Raw genomic sequence first — 21,674 nt, forward strand, 5'->3', positions numbered from 1 at the left:
TTTGTGGCAAGTAATAAGAATGTAAACCATCTCTTTTCAACCTATTTGGGTTTACCCTCAGTCCTGAGAGTCATGTTATGTTATATTATGTTATCATAATATTATATTATGTTATATTATATTATGTTATCATACTATGTTGATGAAAAGTCCATGACCTTAGCACACAATTTAGAACTTCCATGTAGATATAAGGCAGTCCTGGTTATATCACGTGCTATCTGAGTAAAGATAAACATTAAAGAGAACCTGGGAAGGGGGGGGGGTGTATGTGTTCCTAACCTAACCTTGATTATGTAAAGAAAATCCCCCATCTAAATGATAAAAGAAAAAAGTAATGCTTGTACATTTTATTAGTGTTTTAAAATTAGTGAGTTAAACTGTCAAAGCTTTGATTTTCCTTTCATGTGTGTCTGGGCAGGTCTAAGCCTCAGGTAACACCCTTTTTCCTTCTCTCTCTCTTACCTTTCTTTGCACCTGTCCACTGCAGGCTCCCAGCAGCTCTCAAGGAGTCCAATTCTCCTCTTCTCCCCTTTTCCTCCTCCCACTCACCCCCTCCTCCACCCCCTCCGCCCACCTTCTCAGCGGCAGCCCCCCTTCTCCTTCTTCTATATACCTGCCAAGCTGGGCTCCTTGTTAGCAGCGATCTATCACTGCAAAGGAGCTCACATCAAAGGCGGTTGCACAGCAGTAGCCGAACAGCATCAAGGTTGTCCCAAAGACAACCCCAAAGAGGGGCCTTCGCTGCGCCTCCCCGACGTTGCTGGCTAGCTTTGGCCAAGTGTGGGAATGATTTTTGCGACAGCATGGATAGAGAATCGTCAAGGGCCCCTTTTGGTCACTTCCGAAGAGCAAAAACGTGTTGAGAGGAGACCGGTTTAAGATTTCAAACAGAACCTCCCCAGTGCGCATGAAAGGACTTGATTAGCATATGTCAAGAGGACCCGCATATATACTCGCTGTGTATGTACGCAGGACTCTGATCTGATCAGTTTGCGGAGTTGGAGCCTCAGCCCCCAGCCCCAGCCCCAGCCGGGTATTGGCAGCGGCCGCTTATAGATGTTCCTGCAAAGCCAGCAGCCGGCTCCCACCTACCCAAGGAGAGAAGATCGCTCCAAGACAGTGAAAACTCCCCTGCTATCTCAGTGCAAAGTCCATTCGGCGACCTCACAGGAGTAACCGGGTCTTTTTGCGCCTGTTTTGCTCTATTTTTTCTCCATTCACGTCCCCATCCCCGCTACATTTTTGACTGGGGTCTTTTGTTTCCCGGATCCTCCGCCTCTCCCCCTGGCCCTTCCATGGCTCCCTTAGCCGAAGTCGGGGGCTTCCTCGGCGGCCTGGAGGGCTTGGGCCAGCAGGTGGGCTCGCACTTCCTGCTGCCTCCTGCCGGGGAGCGGCCGCCTCTGCTGGGCGAGCGCCGGGGCGCGGTGGAGCGGGGCGCCCGCGGCGGGCCCGGGGCTGCGGAGCTGGCGCACCTGCACGGCATCCTACGCCGCCGGCAGCTCTACTGCCGCACGGGCTTCCACCTGCAGATCCTGCCCGACGGCAGCGTGCAGGGCACCCGGCAGGACCACAGCCTCTTCGGTACGTACCAGCCCCCCCGGCCCCCCAGACCCCCGGCTCCTCTTCTCCACCCGGTGCTGAGGGAGCTCCCGGAACCCATCCGGTTCGAGGTGCGGGCTGGGACTGAAGGGCGGGCCAGCGCAGGGACAGGGAGGACTTTCCTGCTCGCTTCCCGAGGCAGTCTCTAGCAGGCCTGCAGCTCCAGATGCTGGGGGGCGGGAGGAGAAACGCTGGGTGCTCCTCACGCACCTTTCGTCTGTCCTTTTCTGCTGCCTGGGACCAGAGCTGGACTCGGAATCACTTGGACTTGGACTCGGAATCTTGCACTTCTTACCTCGCAGGCAGTTTTCGTGTTTTTTTTTTTTTTTTTTTTTTTTTTTTTTTTTTAATCCCGATGTTATTTTCTCCTGCTTCCTCTCACGTTTCCTCCAGTACCGTTTTCTTATCCAGAATTAATATCGCAAGCCTTCCGCTTCTTTAAACATGCCCCACAGCTATGCAGCTTTTAAAAATGCATTCAGGGCTCCTGTTCAGAGGGTCGCTCTCTTATCGGATGGGGGCATTTAGGTAAATATTCACTCAAAGAGGTAACAGATGAACTTTCAGGGAGCTACTGGTAGGCTCACCTGTAGGCTCACTGGTAGGCTCAATTCTTTGAGCTTAAGTTCTACTTGGGCGAGAAAAGGAAAACACACACACACACACACACACACACCCCACCCGGCTGGCTACTGAGCATGCCCAGTCGTTCAGCCAAGCTCCTCTTAAGAAATTGTGAAACGGGAAAGCAAAGATCTTAGTATTGACCGTCTGTAAGAGGAAATGGGGAAGCGAAAGAGGATATGGGTGGGAACACATCGAGACGTGTTTCTGAATGCCTCCAGCAAGCCCGGGAGCAGAAGGAGTTAAAAGAAAGAAACAAACGAAGGATCCTTGTGACACTAGGTTGGGAAATCATAGATCTCTACTGTTAATTACTCCCTAACACTATGTGTGACCAGTAAGTGCCCTCAACAGTCTGAGGCTTAATTCTTCTTTTCTGTGCAATGATGGAGTTAAATTAGGTGATTTAAAAATGCTCTCAGGTTCTAACATCTCAGGATCTTTTACCCCCACGGCGGGAGTTTTCATTATATTAGAGTTAACCCGGTAGCATTCTCAAAGGATTTTTGATCATCAAACTTGGGACGTTACTGGAGAGATTTATTGTATTTTTTTAAAAGTACCATTTACTCGTTGGCAGCAACGGGAAAGGGCCCAACATCTGTCTTCCTTTCTTTTCCTTAACACTGAGGGACTCTTTGCGAATCTCATCTCTGAATGGTCCTCTCTTATCTTGTCCCCTTCCCCTTGTTCTTATACTCTCATTCCTTTTTTTGGCTTGCAGTACTCATTAAAACTTTGCAGAAGTGTAAATCTCGGTTTGAGGGGCATTTGTAACTCTAGATGTAGAAATGAGCATGTGGTGGTCATTTGGTAGCACTTAAAGGCTTAGAAAATTAACTTTTTAAAACCCATATGGTTGCAGCTTCCGCTGATCTCTTCCAAATTCCCATTGACTATGAGTCAAGAGTGTCATGACCTATTGGCCAACCTTGGGGTCACTTTTAGAAAGTGGTTTCTAAATTGAGGAGGCTGAGATTCTGGTTCTAAAGAACTTTGCTGACACCAGGTGGCTCAGTTTTCTTGCTTTTAAAAATTACCGAACTCCATTAATTATCGAAAAAAAATCATCCAGCTACTAGAAAGATTTAGAAATGAACACAAATGTGTGGTGAGGCCTATAAGCAGAGCAGGTAGAAGTTAAGCTGAGGTAATACTCAGACTCCGTTCCCTACCCTCACCCCTTGTGATACATAGTAGAGCCTTGGACACCTACCTACCTTTAAGACACTTGTGGTTCACCTGTAACTCCCCCATGACACAAGTTGCTTCTTTCAGATTGTGTCTCTTTATAAGACTATAGGAAGAGATATAAATCTATGGGAAGAGATTATAAATATTTATAGACTTGATAACATTCATTAACCTGGTATTTAAATCATTTCCTTAAAAAATATTTCATATCAGAATTGCTATCTTCTACAATATATTTTTGCTAAAATTTTACATAATTATTTAGTAATTGCAAAAATATGAGTTAAACGTATTTTGTGATTGTTTAAGTCACTATGGTGGGAGGCTACATATCAAAACAAAATATCTACTGTTATACAAAGGGAAAAGAACCCAGGTTAGTTCTGATAGCCTGAGGAGGTTTGAACAGCCTCTGCCATGCCTTACAGCGCATCCTAGTGGCGTTGGATGGCTAAGACATCATAAGGGAGTAGAGGTGAGAAGAAAGTTTGTTTCGCATGTATATCATATGCTTCTCTCTGTATTTGCCTTCTTTTTTCTAGCACCTCAGTTATTCATTATGAGATCATTTTGGTATTTTTCTTTTAAACTCATTTATGTGCCATCAAAGTGAGAATTTTGAAAAAGCTTGAGAATGGGTATTTGTGATGTTAAAGTAAGTAACATGTTTGATAGTTTATACTAATTTTCCCATGATTGATGATGTGAAAAATTCAGAATCCTGTATTTAAAATTTGAAAACCACATCAATAGAAGCTAAACAAAAAGGTTCCAGTGAGGTTAAAATAATTTCCTATCTGAGTTCCCTCTACATTTATGATAGAGTTTTTCTGCACAGTAGTACAGTAGGACGATTTTACCTAATATGTAAACATGGAATCATTACTTAAAAAAAAGTTTAACCTGAGATCAAACATACTCCTTTAAAGGCTTTTCCTTTATTCTCCCCTATTCTCCATAGATTTGTCTGATGTGGTTGCATTGTGGGTTGACTCACCTGTTTATTATGATTCTTAAAAAGGCTGGCTTTGAAAATGATACCAGAAAGACAAAGCCCCTCCAAGTCTTTTTATGGGACACTGGGCATTAGAAAATCTATCTAAAATCTGTGATTACCTCTTAAGGAAAGTTTTTCATGTCTACTCTTTGTTAAGGAATTAGCTTAGTTGCCACCTCATATTATAAATAAGAAAGACTTGTCAAATCCCATTTAAGAATCAAGTGATTACAAATTACTATGTGGTATACTATTTCCTTGAGGAGAAAAAGGATCAGAATTTAAAAGTGTGGCTAAAATCTTTAAGAGGAACTCAAAAAACACATAACCTTTTTCCCATCAATCTCTGTGAGCCATTGCAAAATTATTAATGCCTGGTTAAGGATGAAGTTTTAGATGTTGTTTAATAAATTTGAAGCTATGAATACAATTGTTCTAAAAATATATGTGATTTCTACAACTACAGATTTTTTACAAGATAACAGCATTATCTTAAAATGAGAAGTAAAGTATAGGTGGTTTACCATTTATTATTGAAAGAAAAAATAGATACTTTATAAGACCTGTTATATGATTAGTTTATATGGAAATGAAACATTTTTTGAAACTTATATTTTATTGTACTTGGAAATTGGTTCTCTTATACATCCTAATCATTTAATCAGTCTCTGGGTTTTGAAAGACAAGAGCATCTTAATGTAAGTCAGATATTTAAAGAGAATTAAGTTACCTTATAGTGAGCCCTCATATACTTTTCCATTTGAATTTAACATTCAATACAACTTCAAGTAATTATACATTTGTAGGTATATCCTGGATGAAATTCTATTAATATTACCTTCTTTTACGGATCATGTTTTAGGTCTATCTTTTTATTTCTAACAGGAACCACTCACTAATGAGCTTGACCATAGGTTAAATTTTTTTTACTCTCCACCTCTATGTTCATCATTCCAGTGACTATCCTATGGAGTCTGTGTCTTCCTGCTGTATCTTATCTTCTCTCTTTTGGCTCTCAATTAAGGGCACTGAATCTTTCAAGCCACTTATAGTCTATTTGGTAGTGTATTCTTGTTATAAGGTCCTTGATAGCTCTAGCGTTGTACATGATCTACCAATCGTTTGAAAGAGCTAATTTGAGCTCTTGAGAATCTATGTTTAGAGCTTAAGAATCTATGTTTCTGCTAAAGAATGAATTAGGCTCTGGACAGAATAGAACTCTCTGTATAAGGGTTAGCCAGATTTTGGACTTTCTCTTGGCCTTGGGAACACCACATGTCCAAACAGGAATCTGTACAATAAATCAAGATATGACTTAAGAATGAAAATCAGACTAAACAGTGCACATTTATATTGCTTGTACAGCTTAAGAAGGAGGAAAGGGGTGAAGGTAGAAAACTGTTAAAGGCAGTTTCAACCAGAGAAAGTATGTCTATATATATTTTCAACAAAGAGTCTAAAGAACAAGATAAAGAAATTATTCCAAAGGTTAGTGTGTACAAAGAAAAAGAGTGATGCAAAGGGAACATTATTTCTTTTACTGTGGTGTATTCGTGTATTAGTAGGAGAATGTTTGATACTGGTTTATCTATTGATAAATGAAAATAATTTTAGAAAGTTATTGATAACAAAATCTACTTGCATTCTAAAATCTCAGTATTTGTCTATCATATTTAATGAATTATACAGTCCTTTTACTTCTTTGAACTATCATATTTATTTTTAAGAACCATGTGACAGGTTCTTATTACACATACTGTGTAATCTATAATATATAGATTACATATATAATATATAGATAATATATAATATACCTATATATCTATATAGATATATCTCCATTGGTTTTGAAACCAATGGATAGTCCTGAAGTAGAAACGCTGGATTAGGGCTCAGAAGATGTGAGTTCAAGTGTCAGTTCTACTAATTTAGAATTTCATATTCTTAGGCAATTCAATAAATCCTTTTGAGCCTCAGTTTCTTTATATGTAAAAATGGGGACGATAATATCTTCCATACCCATATTAAGGAATTGTTTTTTTTGAGGACCAGATAGAAAATATAAGTCAAAAGCCTTTATAAACTATAAAACACTAATGTATCCATATAAGGTATACTGGCTGTTGGGAGAAAAGATGGACTTGATTCAGAGTTAGCAAAACCAAAACAAAACAATTAATAGAACGGGGCGCCTGGGTGGCTCAGTGGTTAAAGCCTCTGCCTTCGGCTCAGGTCATGATCCCAGGGTCACAGGATCGAGCCTCACATCGGGCTCTCTGCTCAGCAGGGAGCCTGCCTCCTTCTCTCTCTTTTTGCCTGCCTCTCTGCCTGCTTGTGGTCTGTCTGTCAAATAAATAAAAAATCTTTAAAAAAACCCAAACAATTAATAGAACATATGTAATTAACTAATGGAATCATAGAGAACTAGGAACATCTCTATTATGTACTAATTTATGATAATAATAGCTTCATTTGTTGAATGCCTAAATGTGTCAGTCCTTATCACTCTTCTGGAAAGAGGCATTTTGCTTATTTTGTACATGAGGAAACTGAACTCCAAAGATGATAAATGACTTGTGTGGACAGACTGGTCAGTAAGTTACTATGAAATTTTAAATTACTGTAAATTTCAAGGTACATTATGCAAGTCAGTCTGGTTTAAGGTTTTATACCTTTAACATTACACCATGATGGACAACTTTTCTTTTTAGGTTTTTTTTTTCATCTGTAAAATGGGAAGATCATCATAATAAGATGACTAAATAGCACTTTTCAGCTTATGAAGGAGTTCTGCCTACATTATTATATTTAGCAATATTGGTTTACTCTTTGGAAGATTTTCAGTAATCACATGTTCATTAATAAGTATGTCATTATTTTGTTTATAAATACAGGTATCCTGGAATTCATCAGTGTGGCAGTGGGGCTGGTCAGTATTAGAGGTGTGGACAGTGGTCTTTACCTTGGAATGAATGACAAAGGAGAACTCTATGGCTCAGTATGTATTTTATTTTATTTTTTATTCTTATTTTTTCTCAGTACATATTTTAAAAACATTATTGTAATTCTTAAAATTATGACTATTTTGCCAGTAAAAAAACTACCAATAATACATGTCAGAAGAAACATATAAAATACATATATGTAGAAATTAAATATTTATATTCCAATTATTTTCCATATGTCGGGTAGTAGTATACTAACTCAATTTCAGGTTTTTTTTTTTTTTTTTTTTTTAGAGAGTGAGCACACGCATGCAAGAGGGGTGGGGAGGGCCAGGAGGAGGGGGAGAGAGAGAATTTTAAGCAGGCTCCACACCCAGTGTGACCCTGACATCTCACAACCCTGAGATCATGACCTGAGCTGAAATCAAGATTTGGGCACTTAACCAATTGAGCCACCCAGGCGCCCTCAATTATAGTTTTTAAGCCCCAAACATCTACTGCTTTCAGCTTGCTAGTCTGCTTGCCTATTATCCTGAGTCTTTCTACTTCCCTCCATGTTTTGATTATTCCTACCAGAGACACAGAAAAAAAGACAATTTCTTCTTGCCATGTTAAACTCTTTTCACCTTCACATTTATTTAATGTAAATTTTCTCTACCTGTGATCACCTTCCATAGCTATGTATTTATGTTGCTGATTTTCGTAAATAGGAAACGACTGAATGAAGTCCTAAGATATTGTGGAGAACAACAGAAAATGGCAACTACATATCTGGTTGACCATATCTGGATAATTAAAGAGCCATGACTCAAAAAGTAACTGTGTTCTATCTCTTAGGATAAGATGCAGTTCAACTTAAAAAGGCAAGAAATCATTGGGCCTTTACTACATTTACCTAATGGTCACCTCTAGATGAAAGTTAGTGATGGGAAATGCATCATCAACCAATTAATAAATACATTTAGGGAAGATATATGATTTCGAATGATGGTTTTGAATTAGGAATTTGGATGTTAGCAAGATCTTGACACGTTTCAAAATGACAGTACAGACTTGCTATGTAGAACTTTCTAACAACAGAACAAGATAAATACAGGCTTGTTTGGTGGGGATGGTGGTAGGAGAAAGATATAATGAAACATGGGAAAGTTCTGGGTATTGATTAAGTATTTGACAATAAAACTGAGAACTCACACTTAATTTAAAATTATTTGAAATAAACTACTAAGAAGTTTAGTTGCCTGGAAGAATTCCAGGTAATGTAAGAACTAAAACAAAATAAAGCAAAACCAATTCATCCTTTTTCCCTTCTTTGACAATGATATTATTGTAAGCAAGGCAATACAAATATAGAGATGAGACTTTTCTAAGGAAATTCTCACAAAGGTATTTTTTTTAATGGTAGTTACCTTCTGTCTTACAGGAGAAATTGACTTCTGAATGCATCTTTAGAGAGCAATTTGAAGAGAACTGGTATAATACCTATTCATCCAACATATATAAACATGGAGACACTGGCCGTAGGTATTTCGTGGCACTTAACAAAGATGGAACTCCAAGAGATGGTGCCAGGTCCAAAAGACATCAGAAATTTACACATTTCCTGCCTAGACCAGTGGATCCAGAAAGAGTTCCTGAATTGTACAAGGACATACTGATGTACAGTTGAAGCATGACAGTGTCTTCGCTGAAGAGCCAAGCTACAACCATTCTCTCTCGTCAGAGTTCACACTGTAAAATAGTAACCCGGGAGTCTTCTCAAAATGTTATGGAGTTTTCTCCTGGGTGGCTGAATTTGGGAAGAATATTGAGAACAAAAAATAATATTTTGGCTGGAAGTAGATCAAGACCTCTCTTTATAAGTGGATTAAGTTCCCTTAGGTTCATTGGTTCAGTCCTTACTGGTAGATTGAAGCTGAAAATCTGTTGAACTGTGGATGATGGGAACCCCACCTGGTTTGCTGCTGGTACCTCACCTCTCTGGATTATGTTTACTTCAGAAGTTACATTAAAAGTAGATACTTCATGTTGAAGAGATAAATTGACACTGTTGACCAAGATTATTGCTACATAAAGTCTGAGGACCTTGTAGGCTTTTGTAGGTTACAGAATGATATGTAAAAACTCTGGATGAAACATGAGCTATAGAACATGCCACATCAAGATGGAACATTTTTTTTAAAGGATGGACCTATTTATACATTTTCGATTTGCAAATATTTATTATATATATTTATTTATTAAAGAGTTTATTTTTTACTGGTATATGAAGATAATGCAAAGGAAAAAAAAAACCCAACAAAACTTCTTTTATTGTGCCATTACTTTCTTGTGATGTCCTGAGCTGTAGAGAAGACATCCTTTTTGCATCATAGAAAACATAGAATAAAATCTTGAATTTCTTTTTAAAAATAAAGTATAGCATAGACAATACATTTTTTTGCAGTCAATTGCCTTCTAAATGTAACATTGGTTCCTTTGGCTTAGAAAAATGTTTTATCAAATTGTATTGAATTCAACACACATTCAAAAGGGAATTAAACATTTTTATTTCGTCTTTTGGTCTCATTCCTTTTTAGGTGAAAGTTGTTCTACTTATATAACATATTTTTTTAAATGACAAATATTCTAGGCTCCTTGGAGAAATACTTTGATATTTAGCAAACTTGTAATGCTGAAAATTATGAAACATGATAGGCAATTTATGCACACTTATTTTCTTGATTCGGTGTAGCAAAGACTCAATTTTTTTTCCTACTATGATCACAGGAGAATTAGTCTATGTAGCATTAGCATTAATAATGGTATCTGAGTCTGGTACCTTTTTCATTATATCTCTGTTTAGTCATATATTCATGAAAGCCTATTATACAGAAGAAATATTTAGGCACTAAGGATGACGGTAGTCAAGACAGAAGTGAGCCCTTCCTGGAACTTAATGGCTTGTAGGAGAAACAGAAAATAAACAAGTAAGCTAACAGATAAATGCTGTAATGCTGTAAGTGTGAATTGTGATGTGGTCCTCGGGGGAAACAAGGTTCTGACACAAAAAGAAAGAACAAATTTAGGTAGGATGAGGGGGCTTCTCTAAGGAGATGGCATTCTTCACGAGCTGTAAAGAATTTGAAGGAGCTACCCAGCCTAAGAGGAGAATAAGAGCCTGATAAGAAGAGGAAGCAAAGCCTGGCCTCCGTATGGTGAGAAGGAGCTTTGTGGTGGGAGTTTAGTGAGCAGCGGGGACAGGAGCACAAGTAAGTTTAGACAGTTTTGCACATACAAATCTGGTATGTTCTTGGAGACATTTCTTTCTTTTTGTTTTACTTTGTTTTGTTTTATTTTATTTTTTCTTATTAACATATGATGTATTATTAGCCCCAGGGGTACAGGTCTGTGAATCATCAGGCTTACATACTTCACAGCACTCACCGTAGCACATACCCTCCCCAAGGTCCATAACCCAACTGAAGACCTTTCTTAAGGTTTTGTTTGCTTCTGCCCTGCAGTTGTCAATGTCATCACTCTTAGATGCTGCATGGCCCTGAGGATGTTGTCATGATAATGGTAGCAGCTGCCACCAGTTCCCAACTTGGAAGGTTTGATGAAGCACAGATTGCCGGGTCCCAGACCTAGAGTGTCTGATGTATAGGTCTGGGGTAGGGTCTAAAAATTTGAATTTTTAAGAGGTTTCCAGGTGGTATTGATGTGGTTGGCCTGGACATCACATTCTGAGAATCACTAGGCTAGAACAATGTTTCTCACACTTTAATGTATGTACAAAATCATCTAGGGGGTGATTTTTATTTATTTTTTTATTATTATTAGTCTCATATATCACATATATATTAAATAATGTGTTCACATACCACTTCCCTTTAGGAGTATCAAGTGAAATCTATTCAGATACCTAGTAGATCTATTAGGACTTTGTTTTATCTTACCATTCCTTTAGCCAGCACTTACATTTATAATGCAGTGTATGAAAAGTGCCAGTTTTGTGAATTAACTAATGATCGGAAATATTGTATATACATACACACACACCAAAACTCTGACTTTATTCGATAAGTTGTTATGCCTATAAATAGGCAGTTTCTAATTTCTAATGGTAAAGTTTAAGAGGTTATTATATACTATTGGTAAGTGAGAATTGAGGAGTTAGTACATCAGACAACTCCTATGTGTTCAGTGCCTGATGCTTCCACTAGCAAATATAATTTTGGGACATCTGGGAGGGGCGTTAGTCCAAATAATCAATCCAAATAAATGCTGCTTTCAAATTTCTTTCAAATTTCTCACAATCATTATAAAATGTTTCCATTTCAGTTTGCTCTAGACAGAGATCTATAAACTGAAGTTAGGCTCAATTAACCTCAGCCTGTAGGTTCTTAAAATGATAATCTTGCTCCTCAAGGTATATATGATATGTGAGATGAAGTCACATTACTTTCCTCTAACCAAAAATATGGTATTACTAATTAGGGTATTTTGCTTAATAGTGTAATGTTGGTTGGTGTGATTAATGTCTATAATTCTTGGCCCATGGTAAGAGTTGCTCAATGTCTTCCTATTGACAGAGAAGGGGTTTAGTATGTATGACATGATATTAGAACAAATCTAAATATTTTTGCGATCCTTGGGTGGCTCAGTTGGTTAAGTATCTGCCTTCAGCTTGGGACAGGATCTCAGGGTCCTGGGATGGAGTCCCGTATTGGGCTCCTTACTCATCAGGGAGCCTGCTGCTTCCCCTGCTTATGCTCTCTCTCTGACAGTTACATAAATAAAATCTTAAAAAAAAAAGAACAAACCTAAATATTTTCATAGAACCTACAGCCAATATTATTCTAAGGTTCCCAAACTGAGCATACTAACCAAACCTACCGTGGGCTAGTAGTGTGCACAGGGTTTGTGCTGAAGAAGTTGACGAGAAGAGGGTAAATACGTTATTTCATGCAGTGGGTTGAACAGTTCACTTCTGGCTGAAGAAAAAAATTCTGCAGGTCACATTTAGGCATTTAAATTCCTTTACAATTACCTTTCTTTTACCTGGTAATATATAAATGATGACAAAATGAAGGAACAGTGTTAAACTGGCAATGTTTATACCTTATACCAATTTTTCTTCCAGTATGGACTTATAAATTATATAACATGATTTTAAAACTCTTCCTTCAACTGTTTTCTAAGCATATTAGAGTAAGTTTCATTGTTCTTGTGATTATTTTCTGCCCAACAACACTTTAGTTCTTTGCACAGTCTAACTCATTAGAGTGGCCATATATTGACTGGTTAATTTGTTTCAACTGAGTTTTGCCAGAGAATTAAGCCCTATAGAGAAATAGTGTGACTATTTCTTAATCCTCCCAGGGAACATATTTGGTATCATTTTAGATGTATACAACACAAATTAATCCATTATACATAATGAGTCTGTTGGGACTTAATTCTCTCATGAATTCTATTGAAAGCCTATTGTGACGTGGGCTATGCTATCATCTAGAGTGCTCCCTTCTCTGCAGAATTAGCTGCTTCCCACAGGACTAGACATGTTAATATAATTCTACTAACCAAAATTCTATATACCATGCAGTTTTTAATGTTTGAGTACTACGTGTATTCTGAGCAGGTGCCAAAGCCATTCAGATCTAGGAAGATTCTAACTGGTTCATACTGTTCCATAGTCTTCATATTTCTACCTCCAAGGGCTCATGGAGCTACAATGAAATCTAGTTATGTGGCCCAGGTGCAATGCCTGGGATTTGTGGCAACACTTACTGAATAGTCTACCAAGTAAATAGAAATATTTAACTGACATTGTTGTGCTGCTGGAAGTATTCTCGTGTTCTTTTATTTATTTTTTTAATTTTTTAAAAAAGATTATTTATTTATTTATTTCTCAGAGAGAGAGAGAGAGCGAGCACAGGCAGACAGAGTGGAAGGCAGAGTCAGAGGGAGAAGCAGGCTCCCTGCGGAGCAAGGAGCCCGATGTGGGACTTGATCCCAGGACGCTGGGATCATGACCCGAGCCGAAGGCAGCTGCTCAACCAACTGAGCCACCCAGGCGTCCCTCTTGTGTTCTTTTAAATCATGTTGATACATTAGTCACCCAGAGACAATTGTAGAATATATATAAACCAACTTTTATTAACATCAATTAGTTTTTCTAGTTGTTAAAGTAGAACAAATTGATCTCTTTTCTGGTTGAGTGGTCTTCTACCTGTCCCCGCTATTGCTCTGCTCAATGTATGATAGGATGTAATTAATAGTTTGAGGCCAAGGATCTTCTCTGTATAGACACACCCTTCTAAAATGGGAGGCTAAAACCTATCAAATGGCTCAGGACAGCTGTTAAATATTTCCATATATGCTGGAAGTAGCCCTTTCTTTCATCAGAGTTAGAAACCTCAAGCTCGGGCCTCCAAAGTGAAGTTGATTAGGACAGTCTGGATGTAGTGAGGTTGTATGCTGGCCTTACCTAGTAGTATCCATCCACCGAGTAGAAGGATCAGAGAACTACATTAGAAAAGAAAAAATATGGGGGAAGAAAAAGATAATCAGAGACCTCTTAGTTTTAAAGGATTTCTGGACTTTCAATTAAAGTACCCCAGCTCTGTTCGGCAAAATATCCAATATTTCCTGGTTCCTCAGTCACTGAAGCTCTGTGTGTATGATTTGGCTTTTAAGTGGTTCATATGTACGTGGCCACATATTTGGCCAAAGGGAGTTTTAATATTTATTTTTAACATTTCCAGCATTCAGAAATGAATGCCCATGCTTATTTCATCAAGTTTTCCTCCAAACATAACTAAAATATATGAAAATATAATTTTAGATACCAGTATTGACTTTTTTGGGGGAACCCATTTCCCAGTGAATCACGTACTCTTTGTCCCTATTCAGTAAGTAAGTCAGCTTTACTTCTATTTTCTCTCTAGTGCTTGAGTAAAGAAGCAAGTAACGAACTGGCCATCTGAATTGTACCAGATCTCTTTATGGTGGTGGATATGGCCAGGTATGTCTGAAGTTCTAGCATATTTTTTGGCCAGACTCTTACTTCATCTCATTTGCTATGAGGCATGAGTTATAGAAGGTGGTACTTTGATGGGAGTAATTACTGAGATGATAATTTGTTATCATGAAGAAGACTCCACCTTCAATCATATTGTTACTAAGCTTGGTTGTACCCAGCAAGCAGTTAGAAATTGGCCGGGGGCCCAGCAGGAGTTCCAAGCAAGGCTTCTGCTGGAGCGTGGGGGTGACAGCACAAAGGAAAGCGTCCTCAGGCTGGCCACCTGAAGAGAGGTCTGGGAACATTATAAAGAGGCTTTGTGGGGGGCAAAAGGTGGTCTTTAACCATGTAGAGGTAAGGATTTATCAGTGCCTGCACACTTAGAGATTATGATTTTCAAATATTGCATGTTTAATTAGCATTCCACATTTCCATCCCTGGGCATGATTTTTAGCATAATAATGAGGGGAAAAAATCAGTGAAAGGTCAGCATAGGGGTTCACTGTGGCTCGGAATGGCTTATTTCTCAGAGGGGCAAACTCATTGTAAGCTGGGCCATGGGTCTTGCTTGGAGCTTGTGGCTTTTGGCTTCCTGATGGCAAGCAGCACCCACAAGCTGGGCTAGAGAATGGGTTATTTGGGTGTCTTTTGTTTTGTTTTGTTTTTCTCTGCAAGTTCCTGGGTGAGGAGGCTTGAGTCCAGTCTCTGCTCTGTCTCAATTTTGTTAGCCTCCAAAATGGGATTTGGGTAGCTACCGTATCTTGTAATATTTGAAAGTAAAGGTCTTGGAAGTATCAGATGGGAAAGGTGCAGAGGTCAAGAACACTGTTTCTTGGAAGAAGCGGTATACCTTGGGAATCAGTAAGAATATCCTTACCAAGGGCTGGTCTCTGGTAGTGCAATACATTTCTCTAAAGGACATTACTCTCTCCTGATTTTTCTGCTTCCATTTAACAATGAGATCTCATTTGCCCATTGAGAGTACTGGAATATCAGATATAATCAGATTCATAGTGGTGGAAAAAGGACTTAGTGTTCTCTCTTTGAGTTTTTCTGTTTTAACTATGACTCAATGAGTGGGGGACAACTGGTTTTCTAAGTGAGTTTACCATTTGACAGATTTGACAACTTTGTCATCTTCTTAGAGACAGGCCAATGATTCTATGTAAAAGATCACTGGAGGGGCGCCTGGGTGGCTCAGTGGGTTAAAGTCTCTGCCTTCGGCTCAGGTCATGATCTCAGGGTCCTGAGATGGAGCCCCGAATTGAGCTTTCTGCTCAGCAGGGCATCTGCTTCCTCCTCTTTCTCTGCCTGCCTCTCTGACTACTTGTGATCTCTATCTGCCAAATAAATAAATAAAATCTTAAAAAATAAAAAGATCACTGGAGAGTCATGTCTTGGTTGTATTGGTTATATAGGCTGAAAGGTTAGAAAGCTTCCTGGGTAAAGTTTAAGGGACCTCCTGTTCAGGATGCCATGTAACTCAATGATGAGACTGCAGCGTAATAGTCAGATGTGGCAATTTCCATATGTGGCTCTTACTTCTTTGCATCCTGTTTAGTGGCAGGAGTTTCAAGGGAAAAAAATTTTGACTCACTCAGTGCATAATTTATTTGTTCCAAATAATAGCATTTCCAGAAAAGTTATTGTTTAGTGAAGGGCCATTGAATTTCTTTTTTTAATGTTTAATTATTCTATCATTTTTACTAATGAAACTAAGAAGGGAAGACAGAGCCCCCAATACAATTATTTCTGACTGCCATTTATGAAATAAATACCTTTTCTTTTTTCAAAAACATTTTATTTATTTATTTAGGAGAAAGAGAGAGAGAGAGCTGGTATGTGAACTCTGTACATGAGTAGGTGGGGGGAGGGACAGAAGGAGAGAGGGAAGCAGACTCCCAGCCGAGCAGGGAGCATGATGCAATGCAGACCTCCATCTCAGGACCCTGGGATCACAACCTGAGCCAAAGGCAGAGACTTAACCGCCTGAGGCACCCAGGTAACCCCATGAGGACATCTTCTATTTGAATTAGGTCAAGAACACCCATTTAATTTTTACCTTATTAGATTATAACATGGTGCTAGACACTTTATCTTTATAATAGGACAATAAATGTATAATTCTGGCCAAATGAAGGCAAACTACATGGTGACCAAAATTAACAGGGATCCAATAGAACGCATTTGCTGTATTGCCAACCACAGATTACTAAAAGGTTGATTCAATGTCCGTCTCTGTTTTGGACAAGTCAAACTGGGGAATTAAAGAGATAAATAAACAACATAAAGGGTTATTCCTAGGTTCTTCTGCACCCCTATTATGTAAATTGGTATAGTCCTCATGTACCATGATATTTTTGTACTTGCAACTGTGGCAATACAGGGTCATTCTAGAGATTTCCTTTTGGCATGCCCAATTGTTTGGGTCCTACACTTCAACATTTTGAAGACTCTTTCTATCCCTAGAATCACTACAAAACTATTGCAATTACACACTCAGGGAAAGGTGATACCATCCAAAGAAAACTTCCTTGGTCCTCTGTGTCAAGCAATTATCACAACTCAACAACCTCAGCTACTTTCTCCTTCATATACTTCAATTGTCAAAATAATTTCTCTCCCTCTATTCAAGTTTCCCAGAATTAATGTTATCTTTGATCCTGTATCTAAAAGCCTCTGAGATTCTTGAATATTATCTTTTGTTCAGAACAGGTGACAAGGTTTAGAGTCTCTCCAGGCAGATCGAATGTTTTAATGGACCTTCATGTTAAGGACTCTGGGGCAATTTGTTCTTCTCTTTGAGAGACTGGGCCCAATCTCGACGTTGGGGCCGGGCTTCTTCAATTAAAGAGAGATCAGAAGAAATCAAAGAAGATGCTTTGGAACTTGCTCTTTGTTTTCATGAGCAGGGAGTTTATCCTTAAGATTTATGAAGTCCTTGTCTCAGTGATTTTGAAGTGGCTTGTTGCTCTGTGTGGAGGGTATGGCAAGCTTGTGGCTATGTCTGCAGTGACTAGAAGTACAGCTGCTCTGTTGATTTCCTCTGAATCTAGGCAATTTGCCAGTGTTCCTCTTAGGAATTGGGGAAAACCTAATGACCTTCTGTCTTAGCCCACAGGAAAATTATTGTGCGGACAGCAGGCCCAATCCAAATCCAAAACTTTCCATTAGTCAATTTTCTAGTAATCTCCCATAATATATATGCTTCCAGCTTTTAGAGGGTAGAGGGATAACCCTTTTAAAGGCGAGAGACTTAAGATGCAATTTCCTTGCATTTCAACATGAAGATAATCATCTGGCTCATCGGGTTCACCTGTCCTGTTGGTCAGGATGGTAACTATTTGAAACTCTTCCTTTCTAACCTTCTCAATCCCTTGCTTCTCAGTTTTCCAATATCAGAGCTTCTCCTGCAACTCAGGTCTTGGTTGCCATGCTTTCCTCACCAAAGAAGTAAAATATTAATTTCAATGGGGGTATCTTTCCTCACATCCTGTCTTTAGTACCTCTCCTTTTTTTTATTGTGCTGAACTATACATAACACACAATTTCCCTTTTTAACTATTTTTTAAGTATAGTTTCATGCCATTAAGTATATTCACATTGTTGTGTGGCTCTTACCACCATCCACCTCTGGAACTTTTTTATCTTCCCTAACTGAAACTCTATACCCATTGATCACTAGCATTCCCCTTTCTTCCTAGCTCTTATTTTCTATTTCTATGAATCTGACTACTCTAAGAACCTCATGTAAATGGGATGATACGACATTTGTAACAAGTTTATTTAGCACAATGTTTTCAAAGTCATCTACGTGGTAACATGTGTCAGAGGTTGTTAGATTTTAAAGGTTGAATAATATGTCATTGTATGCATGTGCCACATTTTGTTTATACATTCATCCATCAATAGACACATGGGTTATTTCCACTTTTTGGTTATTGTGCAAAACTGCTATGAACATAGGTATACAAATATTTACTCAAGTCCTTACTTTCCTTTCTTTTGGTTACACTCCTTTAAAATGGTTTTTAAATGTTTTTTAACTTTATGGAGGTAGAATTTAATACAGTAATGCAAAGAATTTAAGTGTGGAGTTTTATAACTTGATAAATATATGCACCTGTTTAACCACTACTTGGTCAGGATATAAAATATATAAAATATAAATATAAATATATAAATATAAAATATAAAATATCTGCATCAGTCCAGAATGTTCCTCCTTGCCCCTTGAAGTCCTTCCCTCCTGCACCCACAGCTTGATCCAACTGATCTTACTTACTACTGTCACTATAGATTAGCTTTTCTAGAATTTAGTATAGATTGAATCATTCCCTATGACCTGCTGATGTTCTCGAGATTTATTCATATTATTGCATGTATTAGAAGTATGTTTCTCTTTGCTACTGAGTAGTATTCCATTATAAGAATATGACACAATTTTTTCATTTATTTAAGAGTTGATGGACATTTGGTTGTTTCCAGGGCTATTATGACTAAAACTGCAGAAAACATATGTTCCTAATTTCCTTGGATAAGGATATAGGTGTGGAATTGCTGAGTTATATTTATAATAAACTGCCAACCAGTTTTTCAACTGGCTATACCTTATTACATTTGAAGAACACTATATATGAGTTCTAGTTGTTACACATCCTCATCAATGTTTGGTATAAAGTCTTTTTAGTTTTAGAAATGCTAGTGATGTAGAAGTATCTCATACAGTTTTAATTTGCATATAATATGCACTTTAATAAATTAAATTCCCTAATGACTAAGAATGTTAGGAATATTTTCATGAGCTTTTTTGCCATCTCTATATCTTTTTCGGTAGAGCATCATTTCAGATGTTTTGCTTATATTTATTGGGTTATTTATCTTATTATTATTGATTGTATTCTAGGTATAAATCCTTGTTAAGCATGTATTTTGCAAATATTTTCTCCCAGCCTATGGTTTATCTTTTCTTTCATTTACATCATCTTTTGATGTGCAAAACTTAAATTTTGATGAAGCCCAATTTATGAATTTTGTTTATGCTGCTTGTTTCGTATCTAAGAAGTCTTTGCTAAATCCAAACTCACTAAGAATTTCTCCTATGCTTTCTTCTTGAAGTTTTTATAATTTTAACTGTTACATTTGCATCTATGATCCATTTTGGATCTCTTTCCTAAGACTCCTTTAGAAAACATAACTCAGGTTGGTTCTTTGAGAGATGAAGTTTAGGGAATAAATGTCTCGTAGGCAGTGCCCGTGGGATTAATAATTGTGGAAGAAAAGGCAAGCAAATGTAGCTAGGTAGAAGTTCAACAGTGATGCAGAAGTGATGTAAGAATTGACCATCCTGTACTTTGGAGCTACAATGACCCTAACTCACTGGGACAAGTTGGCTCAATTTTTTTTTTTTTTTAAAATTCATGCTTGAAACAGTTGCTAACTGGGGGCCACCGCAGGAAGTGGGGATATCTGTAGCTGATGCAATTCATGAAGGGCCTGACAGCACCTGGGCAATTGGGGCAATAAATCCCTGCTTCTAGAGACATGTGGACAATGAGTCTCCTTGTCCATATAGTCTACCTGTTATCAACATTTTCATGATGTGATATGAGTGCTGTAGCCTTATGTCATGTGCTCACTCTCATACCTATTCTGCTATGTGTGGGGTAGTGTGCAGACAGAGCAAACCCCTGGATAGTGCTGCTGGCTAAGACACTGTGGGCAGAAAAGACAATCTGTACCCGGAAGGTCTATTCCTATTTGAATCAATCACAGGCCTCTTCAGGGTTGAAGGGGTCAGATGTAGGCAACTTGCCATCAAATATACAGATGGTCTCCTTGAGGAATGGTGCCATAGCATGGACTCAGGATTGATCTTTGTTGCTGGCAGGTTGGACATTTAGAGGTAGCTGTAGCTAGATTCATTATGGAAAGTTGGAGCCTGTGCTGCTGGGTTGATGTCTAATTTCTGTCATCACTGCCACTTTTTAATATGTCCATTGTTCCAGCATTGGCCTGGCCAATAACAGCTGGCTGCCGTCATCTGCTTGAGTCTACCTGGTTGTTTAGCGCCTCTTCCATGGAGGGTGCTCTTAGTTTGGTGTTAACTTTGAATACAAAGATCTTCGTACTTTATACCCAGTCTCATTTATCTATAGATAGTCTTTCTGCCAGACATTTTTGTCTCTGATCTTCTAAAATCTTTTTTCTTCTAGGATTTTGAATAGCTAGCTAGACTATCCATGAGTCCTTCAATGTTCTAATTTTAGGCCACTTTTATCACACAAAGTAGATGATCAGATGCACTGGCCAAATTGGGATCAACATGACCAATTTGGAGGATTTTCCCTGGGTTGAACTATATAGTGGCTTCTATCCACATACTGAGCTGATTCATCTGCAAACCGAGCTTAGGCTTTTCCATCTTCTATCAGTTAGTCCTTAGATATCCCCCTTCTGGTCCAGGGGAGTGAGCTGGGGAATAAGTAGTGGTACAACTATGCTGGATGACAAGGGCTATCTGAGTTGGTGGGTCAGTCAGGATTTAGCTCATGATGAGGAATTCTAGCCAAATAGTCATGTGGTGTCCCATATTCAGGCTTTCAATTTGCATCATAGCTCAGTGCTATGCCAAGAGTTGCAATTCAAAAGATGTTAATTCCCTATTGCAAATTATGTGACCCAGGACCCGAGCTGTGATTTTCTCACTTGCTTTCCTATAAATTCCACATAGTATCTTTCCCCACCACTGATATGTCTAATATAATAGTTGGCTCAAGTAAAAGTGTACTGCATGGACCTGACCATAGGCAGTCCTAGAATCTCTTACTTGCTTAGTGGCATCTTTCACTAGATTTAATTTTAACTCTTTTACTTCTTGGCACTATTTCCAAGGGCTGTGAACGAGTATCTGACCAAAATGTCCTCACAGTGCAGGAGCTCTAGCTGAACTGTCGGGGGAGACATCTAAAATGGATTCTAGGAAGAGTTGTTTCTACCCTGGTTCCTGAGGATGGTCTCTGGTGCTCTCGACAGATTAGAAATAGTTCTATTCATAATGGACATCCTGGTGGTGGTGGTGGGGTGGTGATGGAGTGTGTGTGTGTGTGTGTGTGAGTGAGTGTATGTGTACTTAATAGAATTGGGGCAGAGAGGGGCATATAAAAGGAGAGAGTGGAAGGGTAGGAGAAAATCCTCCAAATTAGCTGTTCATGCTAGTTTGTGGTAATGGGTTTTTCTTTTGTATTTCCACTTCTCAGAGAGGCAATACTAAGTCCAAGGCGTCTAGTGTGTCAGTTCAATACAC

General features: G+C 38.6%; 1 protein-coding gene across 1 annotated transcript; it reads left to right on the forward strand.

Annotated features, from left to right (window-relative positions):
- Positions 1-654: 654 nt before the first annotated feature.
- FGF20 (fibroblast growth factor 20) lies at positions 655-9,899 on the forward strand. The gene is made up of 3 exons (XM_059156300.1): positions 655-1,584; positions 7,312-7,415; positions 8,786-9,899. Exons 1-3 carry the CDS (start codon positions 1,299-1,301, stop codon positions 9,029-9,031), a joined length of 636 nt encoding a protein of 211 aa, XP_059012283.1. The 5' UTR covers positions 655-1,298; the 3' UTR covers positions 9,032-9,899.
- Positions 9,900-21,674: the final 11,775 nt, after the last annotated feature.

The sequence above is a fragment of the Mustela lutreola genome, chromosome 18 (assembly GCF_030435805.1).
Source record: "Mustela lutreola isolate mMusLut2 chromosome 18, mMusLut2.pri, whole genome shotgun sequence".
In the NCBI taxonomy this organism is placed as follows: domain Eukaryota; kingdom Metazoa; phylum Chordata; class Mammalia; order Carnivora; family Mustelidae; genus Mustela; species Mustela lutreola.